The 15,230-nt window shown below is 35.7% G+C and overlaps 2 protein-coding genes across 4 annotated transcripts in view; one reads left to right on the top strand and one right to left on the bottom strand.

The window, feature by feature from the left end:
- The window catches only part of LOC113071131 (arf-GAP with coiled-coil, ANK repeat and PH domain-containing protein 3-like), a 53,701-nt gene extending 49,907 nt beyond the window's left edge, over positions 1-3,794 (bottom strand). For both annotated transcript variants that reach the window (XM_026244494.1, XM_026244496.1), the window contains exon 1: positions 3,653-3,794. In XM_026244494.1, the coding sequence (XP_026100279.1) occupies positions 3,653-3,699 (47 nt within the window). In that variant the 5' untranslated portion in view covers positions 3,700-3,794. The remainder of the gene's footprint in view (positions 1-3,652) is intronic.
- An 8,834-nt stretch (positions 3,795-12,628) lies between these two features.
- On the top strand, positions 12,629-15,229 carry LOC113071130 (lysophosphatidic acid receptor 4-like). 2 transcript variants are annotated; one of them, XM_026244492.1, is made up of 2 exons: positions 12,629-12,734; positions 13,719-15,229. In XM_026244492.1, exon 2 carries the CDS (start codon positions 13,879-13,881, stop codon positions 14,791-14,793), a length of 915 nt encoding a protein of 304 aa, XP_026100277.1. In that variant the 5' UTR covers positions 12,629-12,734; positions 13,719-13,878; the 3' UTR covers positions 14,794-15,229. The 2 variants fall into 2 exon arrangements, with proteins under 2 accessions (XP_026100277.1, XP_026100278.1); XM_026244493.1 differs by lacking the exon at positions 12,629-12,734 and adding an exon at positions 13,192-13,232.
- Position 15,230: the final 1 nt, after the last annotated feature.

Below are 15,230 nucleotides of genomic sequence, written 5' to 3'. Positions count from 1 at the left end.
AATAACACATTCTAGACTTTTTTTTTTTTATGCAAAACATATTAGCACTTTTGCTGACTTGAGCTTTCAAACTACCGTTCACAGAGTGACTGGATGGCTCTGCGTTCAAAGCACAAGCTCTTTGATGGTAGCCAGAAACTGTCAGCAATAGAAATGCACCAGATGACAGGGAAGGATAATTGTAAAGGGTGTGTGGATCCATGTGAAGAGTCAGTGTGTGGAACTAGCCATGCAGAGGTAATGCGCTGCATGCAGCAACAAGTAGGTTAAAAGGAAATAGATGGTATTAAATGTTTTAAAGGAGGAAAAAAACAGAAACATCCTGGGATCTTACAGATTAGCTTTTTCCTCCATACAAAGGCTATTAAAGGCATACTCCACCCCAAAATGAAATTGTCATTGATCACTTACCCCCATATCGTTCCGAAACCTGTAAAAGCTTTGCTTGTCTTCAGAACACAATTTAAGATATTTTGGATAAAAACCGGGAGGCTTGTGACTGTCTCATAGACTGCCACGTAATTTACACTGTCAAGGTCCAGAAAAGTATGAAAAGTATCATCAGAATAGTCCATTTGCCATCAGTGATTCAACCTTAACATTACGAAGCGATGAGAATACATTTTGTACGCAAATAAAACACAAATAACGACTTTATTCAACAATTCCTTTGTCAACATTCTCCTCTGTGTCTCCCCATATCATTAAACCTGCCTACGCTCTTCTGTGTCAGCCACGCCACAAGGATGCGCTGTTTTCTTTCAAATCAAAGCTTAAATTCATGCGCATCCTTGTGGCACGGCTGAAGTATTGTCGTCGCTTCATAACATTACGGTTGAATCACTGATGGAAGATGGACTATTCTGATGATGCTTTTCATACTTTTCTGGATCTTGACAGTGTAACGTACTTGGCAGTCTATGGGACAGTCACAAGTAGGGATGCACGATATTGGATTTTGGCCGATATTCGATATGCCGATATTTTCAAAATAATTTTGGCCGATGCCGATACCGATATCGATATATATACAAATATATACTGATATATTTAAACTTTAATTTTACTGAAGAGAAATCCATGTATCTCTTCTGTACTGATTCTACCATAAATTTATTATTTTACAAATGTAGACAGACATTCACATCTGAAAAACAGGTCAATTATTTCACTTGGAGAATATCGGTTTGGCTCATCGGCAGAAATATTCATATCGGCCGATACCGATAATGGTCATTTTAAGCTTTTATCGGCCGATACCGATATTGTGCCGATATTATCGTGCATCCCTAGTCACAAGCCTCCCGGTTTTCATCCAAAATATCTGAAATTGTGTTCTGAAGATGAGTGTTTTCTTTATTGTTGGGTTTAAAAATGTTTAGATACCTAATGATGAAAGTTATAAACATAAATTGTAATAAAAACAAATACTATATATATATTTCTTTATAAAATAGATTATAATATAATTCTAATTGTAAAACAGCCAACTGCCTTGAAAAAAAAAAAATCACTTAATTTACAAACTGGTTGTGATCCAATTGCTCCTTCGCACAGAGATAGACCCCTCACCCAAAGAACTAACATACGTCTCTGTACTACAGAAATGAATGCCACCTCAAATATTGTGGCTTCTTGAGAAGATTGAATAATCTAGTTTCTTCATAAACAGAAGGTTTCTGGAAATCCCTGAACAGATTCAGGAGACCTGACTCACACAGCCAGATGGCATCCATTAAGGTGCTGCTTGTCTGGAAGTCTCTGATTTGGAGCAGGGATTATGTATGCCGCCCGCTCAAACACACACTCTCACTCCGACGCATTTACTCAAACACACGCTCACGTGGGGAGTGGGTGTAAAGGAATGCTGGTTTATTAGTCTAACCTCTGGATCTCGGTGCTTACCACAGTCACAGCTAGAGTCAGTGCGTGGGACATTCAGAATTTTTTAGATCCCATGTTTCACTATGATGTTGGGCAAGCGTACCTCTTTCCTCTCGCAATATATTGTCAAGAGAGCCATCGGATGGGAAGGAATTTTCTCTTCTACATTTATACTTCACAAAGCTGCTCTGCTTCAAAGATAACATGATCTGAGAACTAACTGCAATTAACATGTATTATTTAAATTAACTACCCTTTTCAGGACTGCCAGAAAATACAATTATTAAAAATTATTTCTATTATTTATATTTGTTTTATACTTATTATTTGTATATATTATTGTGTGTGTGTGTGTGTGTGTGTGTGTAATGATGTTGAAAATTCTGCTTTGCATCATATTTAAAATATATTTTCACAATATTCCTATTTTTACTGTAATTTTGATTAAATAAATGCAGCTTTGATGAGCTAAAGAGCCATAGACGCTACTGGCGCATAGAAATTTCACTTCATTTTTAAAGCCAGTACAAAGAGGCATTGCCATGAGCATCAACTCAGTGAAACACAAGGAAACAACTACAGTATGAAGAAATGCTATGCATGATTCAACCTTAAGTGCCCATGTAATCGCAGCCAAAAAAATACTCTGGGAGGAACATCAGGACACAAGTGCATATGAGCCACGCTGAGTGAATCATGGAAAATCAATGACTGCTGGGCACTGGACGGCTGGCCAAACATCCCTCTCACACATGGTGGAAACTACAATCAACATCACATCAATAGAAGGTCTTTCCATAAACAGATTTGGTTTTGTACTTCTGTAAATCCTGACCATTAAGTTAGTCATTAAGCCAGTAAATGTTCAGCACCACCAAAGTACCAACCTCCGATTTTCACAGGTAATTAGGGTAAAATCAATGACCCAAGCAATAAATTGCAGACTAAATACTCATTTACTAGAGGCTTTATCCTAAGTTACTTAAGGTCCCACTTTAAAAATTAAAAATGTGTCATATTATTCCACTCACCCTCACATTGATCAAGTATTATGTAAACAAGATTTGAGCACAACAGCAGTGAATCAAGTGAATAAAAACTTATTTTAATTTAACAAACACTTTAGTATACTTAACAGTGTACAACATTTGTTGGTGCTTTTTCCATTTTGCAGCTTGAACACTGCGGTCAGTCAACATTCAATGCATGGAAAAGAGCACTCAAGACAGTCCGCTCACTATCTTATGTTGTGTTTACAGGGGGAAAACATCAACTCAACTCTTTTTAGCAACAGAATAGTAGATTATGTCATCATTTTGATTAAGACAACAATAGTGAACAATGAAGAATCACTCCTGAGACTCAAACCTGCTACCTTCACTTCTCAAACCAGATTTTTAAGCACTGTATGAAGACTAAGTGAGCCTTACAAACAGGTTTTCAAAATGCACTGGTTAATAAAAATAATAATAAAGCAATTCTATTTAAATTACATAGATTTTTCAGCTTCACAGAGTCACTAGGACTGGCACATAATGAATTCATCCATGGTAACGCACTGACTCACTGATCAACTGAATCATTCCCGAAAATTAAATAGAGTGAACAACAGAATGGTAAATAACTGAAAGACTTGTTGCTGGAAATATAAGAAAACTATATTTCATTCTCAACATGATATTATTCACAGCGCTTAATGTCACACAACTAACTCAATGTAAACCTCTCATCGCAAACGTTTAAGTGAAAAACAGATATTTCAGCTTACCGAAAGCGGGGTGAATCTTTAATGCAGTCTTCAAAATCCACCGTCATCCTGGACGATTTATTTCCAACGATTAAAACTGAAATTTCATCGCCTTCAGTAAACAAGAGCGTAAATGTAGGAGATCCCGCGCACTATAACCTCTTCCCTCCACAGGCAGAGAGTGAATCAATGCACGGAGCTCAAAGACTCGCTCCAAATGCTACAGTAAGGGACTGTCAACAGTTTCTCTACTCTGACTAAAACGCGTAAAAGCGTGAAGCGACCGTTAGATTCCAGACCATGGGTGTTGTCTTTGTCATGCTTGGTAATTTTGCAACAAATAAACATATAAATAAATAAAATAATAAATGTGTTTACGTTTTCTCATATGCACTTTTAACATACCAAACTCAAACTACAGTGTTAATTTCATGCAACCTCTGATACTGGTTATGACTTTTTAGCTCAATAGCTAACTGAAGTTATTTATGAATGTTTAGTTCAATAACTTTTTGAGTTATCCCATATAAATAATGTAACATTTCAAAATGTATTAATAAATTGGGTACACATCATCTTTTATCACTTTTTTGTTGTTGCCATTTGCATTGCATATATTTTGAATTTTTAATCAAATTCTGTTCATCTGAATACTTTTTAATCTAATCAAAGTTTAATAAGAACTCAATCTAGATGTTAAAGATCATCACTGCTTTTTGTTAATAACACATCATAAAAAAATTCTGCTATTCTGAACATAGCCTATGATTGTATATGTGCATGTGTGTCTGTGAGAGAAAATAAATGAAAGTAACAGAATCAATGTATAATATACAAACATAAGGAAAGAGTTTGTGTGAACAGACACAATCTTTTGAGATGATCCCTTAGTCTATTCAGATTCAACACACCCACTTGTCAATCTTGTTTTTGCATGAAAGAAAAGGGTAGTCATTTGTAAAAGGTCATTTGCTATTTTACATGTTATATAATGATTTTATTTCCGTAAATTTATATGTTATTTATGTATTTGGAGTCGGTAAATGTGCAAACTGGTCTGACAATGTAAGTAATGGTGTGAAAATAGATGCAGACTGTAAGAATGAACCTTGAACTGCATTGAAGAATGGTTTCAAGTTATGCTTTGAACGTGTAAACATGCAGTAAGTCATTTTTTCATCCTACAAGAATGTTTAGATTATGAATTCTCCATTCTTCTCTTTCCGGAAATCTTACTGCAGCATAGAAGACATCTTTCAACATATGTTTGAACTTTGCTGACAGCTTCTTTCTTTCCTGTCTTGTTTAAAATGTTTAGTTCATATCCAGCTCTGGAAAGCAGCACCAGTTCACATATAATGCCTGGACAACAGCTGGGAATATTAGCATCTTGCCGACCACCAGCAACACATTAACTGAGGACATGAATTCTGATCAGCTGACCTTGGATAACCTGCAATGCTCATTGCCATCTTTAGCACAAACCACAGGTTAAATGTAACAAAATTGAGCTGCTAGATTTTTCCTCCATGGTCAAAACTGCTGAATCAGTCACAAATACATTTCTAGAGGTCTAATAATATTCCCTAAGAGCAAATATAAAGCAAATATGAGTCTCAATGAAACTATAAACATTAGCCACCCATATTTTATCACTCGACAAGCTAGTATAAATAAAGGCAAGGCAATTATGTTGTTTATATTGATCGAAAAAGCACTGCATTTTAGAACCGGATGAGCATCATTAATATTACATCAGATTTACTTTAATGCATTTGACAGATGATTTTATCCAGAGCAAATCTAAATGCATCAATTGCATTCAAGTTAGACATTATTTTATCAGTTCATGCATTCCCTAGGAATCAAACCCATGACCTTTAATTCACAGTATGTATTTTAATCAACTCAGTTCTCTTGATTCTTCCCGGCAATCACATAATGTTCTCATTTGGTAATTATTATGAAAAACAAATAAGAACATCCTGGGAAACTTAGGGAAACCTTTTTTAAAATCAACAGGGAATTTCGTATTTACAGTATGTAAAGAAAACTTTGGTGGCTGACTAATAGAGAACGTTTGGAACATTCTGGGAACCTGAAACTAACATTCTCAAAATGTTCTGGGAATCTAAAAATCTTTCCCTTTCAGTGAGTCACTCTCAACGTCATGTCGGTAATGACTGACAAATTGAGTTCCCGATTCGACGTCATTACTGATGTGGCGTCTCCGTTCCCTTCTTCAGAGAATGAAAGTTACATATGTAACTGGTTTGTGGTCCAGACCAAAAAAGATGATGATACAATTAGTCCTGTTTCACTTTGCGTTCACACTATCATTTTAACACCAAACGTTAAGAAACAGAACAAAAGGCCATAAATTTGAAAACCAAACAAAAAATCCACTAAGACAATTCAGCATCTTCATATTTTAATTGTCACATTTGGCATGGGTTCTTAATAATCATCTCTATTGTTCTGTGTAATGCACAAGGTCGTTCATGAGAAGATGGCCAGCATTTAGATAAATGAACATGCCAATTGTCCTAAGTGCATTTTTATGTCAAGAATCTAATTAGAGCATTTCAACAGCCTGCATTTCCTTTTTTGAAGCCAAAAATAGAGGGCATTATTAATTCACAGGAAATGGGGCAGCCTGGGGGAGGGACCGGCACGCGGATTTTACTCCAGGCCTTTATAGAATGCTATTGTTCAGTCTGCTCCCATGCAGGGAAAGCCAAGCCCGTAAATTGGAATGATGTCATTCCCTTTTTTTTCTCCACACTTGAGATGACAGAATAGCCCTTGGCCTGTCCATGACAGTTTGTTTGGGGTGGGCTAGAAGGTTAAGTCACATTATTGCTCATAGTGAGAGTGTCTAACAAATGCCTAGCTCAAAGTCTTAATCATCAGAGCATAATTCATCACTGAACGTTTGGACGGACTTACACTGAAGGAGGGAACAGAAATAAGCAGTTAGAAACCTAGAAATGCCTTAGCAATGGACAACAACATGCTAGCAACTGTATAGCAAATAGCAATATGCTAAAACCACACTGAAAAAATGGCTTTAACCTGTTAAATGTCACCCCGTCCCGTATACGGGACGCCTACGTTGACTATACTATATTACAATCAAATTTAATCTAATCTTGACAAACTATATATCGTTGGAAAGGTCTAAGACTCCCAAATATATATTTTACCAATATTTTTTGTTAAACATTATGTAGGAAAAGTAATAGATGAATTTATGAGAAGAGTGCACCCTCAGAAATCTACATTACAAAAATACCTTTGTTTAAAAAAAATACTTCCTCGTTGCCTTTTTCTCCATCACATTTTAGAAATCATCAGAAGTTATATATCACTTGAAAACATAAAATCTCAAAATTCATCCTTCAAAACCCATTTTAAAATCAGACATTGCATTAGCATGTAAATGGTACATCAAAATCATGTTAAAAAATGTTTTCAGTCATGAATTATAAAAATTTAGGTTTGTATCATGCACATTCATCTCTATCTTCAAAAACGTGAGTGACTGTTAACAGGTTAAAACTATTTTTACTTAGAAATTACTTGTAAATGTTCACAAATAATTACAAAACAACATAAAGTAGCACATTTTTTAAGACAAACAAATTCTTGTAAAACGCAGTGATTTTTACAACAAATTTGCTTAAAATGTAAAAAAAAAAAAAAAAAATACGAATCTAGGTTTATTACAAGTCAGATTATGATTACAGATTACAAAACTGATTAATTTTTCCAAGCTATTTGTTATTTATTTCTTGGCACACTTAAAATGTACAAATGTCCAGAGATACAATATCTAAATATCCTTAAAATAAAATAACATTTATTTCAAAAGCAAAACTGCATAAAGTACCATGTTTTCTTGATTTAAGCATAAATCTAACATATTTTTATGGGAAATGCATGTATACATCAAATATGTTAAATGGTGAATTTTATATCATAGCTAAATCCATAAGCAGTCATCCAGAGATTCACCCAATGGAACAATAAAGAAGATTAGATCATTTACTAATTCTGATTAAAATGTATAGTCATATATTCTCAAAAACATTTCTCATTATTACAGCTTACATTGCCCAGTGAGTCCATTGCGTTGTCTTTTTTTTAACTACAGTTTTGGACCATTTCCCTTTATTTTAGTGAGGATAGTTTGAGAAGAGATGTGAAGCGTCAGTACAGGAGAGAAGGGAGCACCTCAAGCCGAGACTCGAAATGCTGCGGCTCCAACATGGTGTTATCATTTGGTTTCAACCAAAACCTTCCTGTCACTGAACAGCACATAGTTTCTCTATTTCAGCACTACTGAAACGCTGATTTTGGGCCTCAGGACACCAGCAGTGATAGGATCAGTGCCTTTGAGACCATGAGGACACCAGATCACATGTGTCTGTATCTGCTCTCAGCCTCCAGCTGTGTCTCGCATGTAAAACCGTCTCTGCTCTGTTACGGTAGTTAAAATCCGAGCGCTTTTTCCTGTCTCTCTTCCCCAGAGCTTTCTCCCCGACTTTCACAGATCAAAGCTGGATTTTTTTTTTTTTTTTTTTTGGTGGCTGTTGAGTCAGCAATCTAAATTAGAAATGAATTCAGCCAGAGAAAAAAAAAGAGATTTACAGGAAAAATTCCATCTTTTCAGTTAAAGTTGTTCCATTATTTTTGCACGCATTTTTATAAAGAATTCTATAAAGAACCACCTCTTAAAATCTCCTTAATGGAGTTTGATCTACAAGACCATCCAGAATAATGGAAATGACCATAATTGCTTATGTCTTACTTAGTTACTTAAGATGAAAAAGAATCTATCTCTGAGTCCATATAATGCAAGAGGATGGAACCCTCAAATTTAATGCTTCATAAACCATTTAAATACTAGTACTTTTTACTTTTTAACCAAAAATCTATTTGTTCTATCTTTTTTACAATCGATCATGAGAAAGACATTGTGAAGATGTCTTCAGCAGACATTTATTCATCCTCTAGATAGATAGATAGATAGATAGATGAGCAGCTGTGCGGTCACTGTGTCCTGTCAGCTCAGATTTTGGCTGTTCTTCTCTCATCTCAGGACTGGTGCTGCAGCAGTGTGGATTGGTTGATTTGCTGTGAGAGATGTGAGTCTCAGGAAGGTTGACCTACTTTTGATCCCAGCTCTTCCCAGTGCTCTCTCTTTCTCCGGATGGAAGAAGTAAACCTCCACTGAACACATGCACACTGTATGTAACCATATCATTCCTGACTGCAGGTGCTACAACCCAGAGCCACTGGAGGGATTCAGCCACTTTCCAGCCAAAAGAATATCATGCATGCTCTCTCTCTCTCTCTCTCTCTCTCTCTCTCTAACTGTCTCTGATCCATTATTCATCCTCAATGTGTTTGCATTTTTTCAGTACATATTCTGGCCTTTTCTTGTGGGAAGTGTTTTAGTCTCTGCAGTCTGATTCTAGTTTTCTGTTCCATGCGATTCAAATTCTTCCCGCCAGAAACACAAACTGCAAACATTTCATGAATCAACAGATACACAGACAAACATTCAAAACTGATTACCGGGAAATAACTCTGTCTTTAGCAGGCTACTAAATTCCTTTAGCTCTCATAAGGCATCTCATAGAATCTCATAAATCCAGCAGCTCTGTTCAAGTCAGCAGAACATGAGACAATGACAGACCCATATGCCAGCATCTAAAAATGAGTCTCAAGTGCATTTTTAAATGCCAAGTTATAAAAGATTTTTAGACCATTTGGGAGCAATTAAACATGAATGGGTCTAAAAAACTTAAGTAGAAACATATTACAAATTTGAATAAAATTAGACATATTGTATATACAGTATATATATATATATATATATATATATATATATATATATATATATATATATATATATATATATACACACACACACACACACACACACACACACACAAAGAGTATATTCTTCCAAGTACAGAAGCACCATGATACTACAATGGTGTTGGTGGTTGCCAAGGCAGTTTTTTTTAGAATTTAAAATGTTGTAATCTGAAATTTTATGCGGTAGAGAAGATAAAAGCAACAAAAAAGAAGCTGAACCAATGCAAACGCCTCCAAGGCAGGGGCAGCTGCATCTTGGAGTGGAGGAATGGGCGTGCAGAAAGGTTTCACGAAAGCTGCCTGTTCTGCATAAGGAAGCAATAAATTCAGCATAATCGTATAAAACCAAATTTCATTCTTTCAAGGTAAAAACTGCATAAATGATATAAATATTATTATTATTATCATTACATACTTTTGAAAGTACCTTTGTGATTTCTGCATGGAGTGGGTTAGTGACGTCATCACCACCACAAGTTTAGGTCTTAGTCTATCATCAAAATAAATGATCAAAAAACTAATTACAATTATTTTTTAAGGATACTACAGAAGTGACCGGACACCTGAAATGTCACTTTTTTCTTCTTCAGTAAAATCAATCTAATATATCTTTGTTCAAAAATATTATATATATATATATATATATATATATATATATATATATATATATATAAATTATATTTTATATTATATTATTTTTTTGCATTTTGAGAGAATCTCATGGTACTAATTAAAATATATGCAATAATTATGATACATTTTTCTCATTGAACACAATTTTTTTTTCGATTTTATTTTATTTTTTATTATTATTTTTCAAATAATGCAGTATTTCAGATTAAAATAGAGACTAGGCCTTTCAAATTAAAATTTTGAAGGCAGAATATGACCTCTTGATGAGAGCAAGAAAAATAAAAACCTGTAATTTCATGGTGTAACCACTAGATTCCTGTATCGGACTCTGAAGAGAGGCTTGTGAATTCCCTAGCTGTTTTTATACCTAATTGTTTACTTTTATTAGGTTGTGGACTTTATATTTTTTGTTGTTTTAAATGTTGATTTGAAATGTTTGTTGTTTTAAATCTTGATTTGAAATGTAGTTTGTTTGCTTTCATATTACAACATTCAAACCTGAACACAGGAAGTAGTTTGTTACACAAAACATAAAAATTCTATAAAAGTGTAACCAAAACGAACAGGAATGCTTTATCAGAGATGAATTATTCTGGGTCCGAGCTGATTTTCACCTCTTATTTAAGTTCTCTGACTCATTATGGCTATAAGGTTACAGCCACACCAATTCATTTGAGTATGCATAAATGTATGTGTGTGTGTAAGTAAGTGTGTGTGAGTGGATGTATCAGTTTTACACTCTTGATGTTTTAGGTTGTAACCCCCTCCTTGCTGTCCACTTAAAAAAAAAAAAAATCTGTATTTTTTTTGAAGATTTTTAAAAGTTTTGCACCATTCTGGTGAAGCTACAGTATGATTAAAAAAAATCGAAATGTAAAATTCTCCGGTCAGAAATGACAGAAGACAGCACAAGGGAGCACAAAAAGTTGAATGAAATAAAAATTGGAATACATGTGATTTGGTTAAGGATTGACACATGTAGTTCTGTAAACTCAATAAGACAAGCAATTTGTTATAGCTACTAGTGTTTGTATGGAATCTTACAAGCATGTTGACTCTCTACATGCCAGTCAAACAGCATATGATCTCACATGGTTTCCAGAAACTCCTACACTTCTCTTGAGCAGGTGGTGAAGGCGGGAAACACCATCTGCTACTATTTATAGGTCAGATTTACAACCTTAGAATCAATCGACTCTCCTATCAAACATACTACTCTCCCTCATCAAGCATTTAGATGAGAAATCACATGTAGGGCAAGATGCTATGGAAGGTGACTGCTCACTTTCAGTTTCATCTGAATTTCCTGTGATTCAACAGTTTTACCACCCTCACAATTTTTATGTAGCCTTAAGATGCTTCAGTTGCTGAAAAAGGCCAGTGGATTTGCCCAGAGGACAAGGAGCAAGGTCAAAGCACAGATCTTTACAGGACATTACAGATGAATGTATCAAAGATCATCAGCGTGTTACCTGCACTTCAGTGCAAACATCCTGTCTAAACATTTTGTGCTTGTAGCATGGCTTTGTAAAGCTGTTTATCACTAAAAAGTTTTAATCAAGACTTACAAATCTCAAGAAAATTATTTTTGCTTTAAGATTTAAGGATGTATTTTATTGGAAAGTAAGTGTTGTATTTATCTTTTCATAAATAATTGTAATCAAGTTCAAATGCATTATAAAGATTGCAGATTCCTTGTAACGTCTGAAATCGGTTGTTTGTTTTGTGTTTAAATATAAAACACATAGTTTCTAAATATAAATATATAAAAAGCATTATAATGTATTATACTGTAACTGTGTGTTTACAATTATTATACATTGTTATATGTATGCACCAGTGCATTATGAGGTGCATTTTAAGGCAAAATGAATGCATTGATATACTTTTATAATGTATTATATATATATAAAGGCTTCATGTAAAGTATAGTCAAAAGATCATGTACAAGAATGCAATGCAATAAAACTTTTGTGTAAAAGCATCCAAATATATCTTTATTACAGATCAGTGGTTATAACACGCTTTGCGCCACCTAGTGTCCAAATGCCAAATCCATCAAGTGTAAAATGATGGGAGATGTTGACCATGTACATACAGTAGGACAACACCGAAACCTTTTTTTGAGGTTTTAGACACAGATTAAGATCAGCAAATCTGATTCTACACAAGAGGAACAAAACCACAGCAGAAGCAATACGACCAGATAAAAGTGAGTAACGACTGGCGTATTCCGATCATACAAGTCCACTTTTACTCTCCATCAGTGCACTGTACGACCACCCTTCAGTTCCAGGGGTGACTCATTTCAACACAGCCACCCTAAACCCTAGACACTACAGTACACTCAGTGGAACATGAAATGCATCGTTTCCACGTGCGAACATGTCTGCATGGCCCCTCAAAACACCGTGGGAGGCTGCACTTTCTGGATTTCCTGTTCAGTCTTTTCATAACTCTGCGTAAAACCACAATACTCAGAATAAGTTTCCACCACTGACAGAGCAACATCTAGCTCTCATTAGGCTTTATATGAAAATAACGTGCTTTTTATATTAATTCGACTTCTTCATCACTGACTGTAAGTACATCTCAAAGTAACATTTGTTTGTGTGTGTGTGTGGCATATTCTTCCATTTCCTTTTTTTTTCTAATTTAATACTTTTCTTAAATTATAAATCCGCATAAAACGTTAAATTGAGAATTAAACATGCATTTGACAGTCATTTTTGCTTTAAATTAATATTCCGTGTCCAGTGTCAGTTAAACTCAATCGACAGCACTGGCTGATTAACGTTACCTCAAAATGTTAATTATTTTTTTTAAAGTGCTGCACTTACAATGAATTGATCAACCCATAAACGATTAAATACTCACGGTTTTTGAAGTGTATCCACTAAAGGTAAACGATATGCGTGTTAGCATTACTTTACAAACCCACTGCTATGAAGAAAAGACAGCTAACCTGTAAAAGTTAGATCTAACTTAACGGCTTTGTTGCCATGACAACGTAGCGTATAAAACGAGGGTAAAAATAACGCCGAATAAATAATACATACGTTTTAACAGAGGAAATAATGTAAGTGCTTTTATAATATTATAAGCTTCACATTTCTTATTTTATATTATTCAAAAATACACAAAATTCACGATATTCCGGTTGCATAAACTGTTTAGACTAGTCTTAAAAAGGTAGTCATGTAATTATTATTATTATTATTGTATTTTTTTTAAGTTACAGAAATATATTCCGGTGTAATTTGAACAGAAAAGTAAGAGTGGTTTAGCTAACTCTTGGATTTACTTTTAGTCAAACATAGTGGCTGTGTGTATGCAACTGGCCCCTTAACGCCCCCCCCCCCCCCTTTCAGGGACGATTCGATATTTAATTTAATGACTTTAAGCAACAAATGCTGTCAGCTGAACTAGTACTGAAACTGGCACAGTCACAAACTAAACCTGTTTACATGATAAGCACCTGGTGCAAGAACTTCTTCACTTGTTGACATGATTTAAAAGATAATATTTGACTCGATAAGATAATAATAATATTTTCTTTCCACAGCGGAAACTCACTGACTTTCACCTCTACCCTGATGGGGAACCGAAAAGCACAGTAATAACCAAAATTATGAACAATGCATGCGTTACAATTCTAGCAAGACTTGGGAGCTGATGCGAGCAAATCTCTAAAATCTTTAAGAACATATTTACCGGACAGCATCATGGAAAACACAACCATATTGTACACAGATTTCCAGCGCTACCTCTTCACACCCATCTACAGCCTGGTCTTGTTTTTCGGATTGATTGGAAATCTCGGAGCTTTGTATTACTTCGTCTTTAAAATCAAACAGAAATCTCCTTCAAATATATATATCATTAACCTAGCGGTGGCCGACACGCTTTTCTTGTTCGCCTTGCCATTTCGTATCCACTACCACCTCAATGACAGCAACTGGATATTTGGCGATGCCATGTGTCGCATCACTGGCACCATCTTCTTCGCCAACATCTACATCAGCATCAGCTTCATGACCTGCATCTGCGTGGACCGCTACATCGCCACCCTCCACCCTCACACCTACCTGCAGCTTCGCAACACGAATCTCACAGCTCTGGTGAGCACCGCTGTGTGGTTGGTCTCCGGCTCGGCCGTGTTGGCCTTCATGCTAACATGCCCATTATCAAGCAAAGGGAACATGTGCTTTGAGGGCTTCACTAAAGAGGAGTGGAGTGACTTGGCCCCGTACAGCATATGCAGTCTCATTTTTGGCTCCCTTCTGCCCTCTGTGGTCATCCTGGTGTGCTACCCCATTGTCGCCCGTCGAATCGCCCGGATCAACAACTCCACCGCCCGCGGGGCACGGCGCATCATCTACGCCATCCTGGTCATCACAATTCTGTGTTTTCTGCCTTACCATGTCGTGCATCTAGCGTACCTCTTGTCACGCTTGAGAGACATCAAAGAGGATGGCGGGATTTACGTCCTCCGTAGGGTGACCATGGCTCTGGTCAGTCTAAACAGCCTCCTGGACCCGCTGTTGTACTACTTTGCTACGGGTCACTACAAATGGAGGCTCAAAAGACTGAGGCTGAAGAAGAAAAAGGGGGTTTATTCCATTTCCAAAGGCTTTTGATGGCTTTGTTTCAGCTGAACTGTTTCAGTTAAAAGGAGTAAAAGAAAGGCAAGACAGCTAATAAAATTCATCTTTAATGCCAAATCTGCAGTACAGAAATATGGACTCCAATGTGGCTAGGAGTTTTTTTTCTCATATAATTGTACTACTAGTGCAAAATCAAATGAGAATGACTGTAGTTACTACATAACAGCAAACTTACTCTTAGACTGATAAATTGTTTTTTTGTAATGATCTTGGGTCTTGAGTCTTTTTAGTGGTTCATGCAATGTTTTTGTGTTTTAATTTTGTTTCTCATCAATTAATTATTGCATATATTAGTTGATTTGGATGTCAGTGTCATCCCTGCATATTGTTTGCAATTCTGAATACTGACCACTTTTTTTATGTTGAACTTTTATCTAAAGCTAAGAAATAAATATATTTTCACAAACGAC

Source organism: Carassius auratus, unplaced genomic scaffold, assembly GCF_003368295.1.
Source record: "Carassius auratus strain Wakin unplaced genomic scaffold, ASM336829v1 scaf_tig00006001, whole genome shotgun sequence".
Taxonomy (NCBI): Eukaryota; Metazoa; Chordata; class Actinopteri; order Cypriniformes; family Cyprinidae; genus Carassius; species Carassius auratus.
The sequence above is the reverse complement of the archived record's forward strand: the minus strand, read 5'-3'. Positions and strand labels throughout refer to the sequence as shown.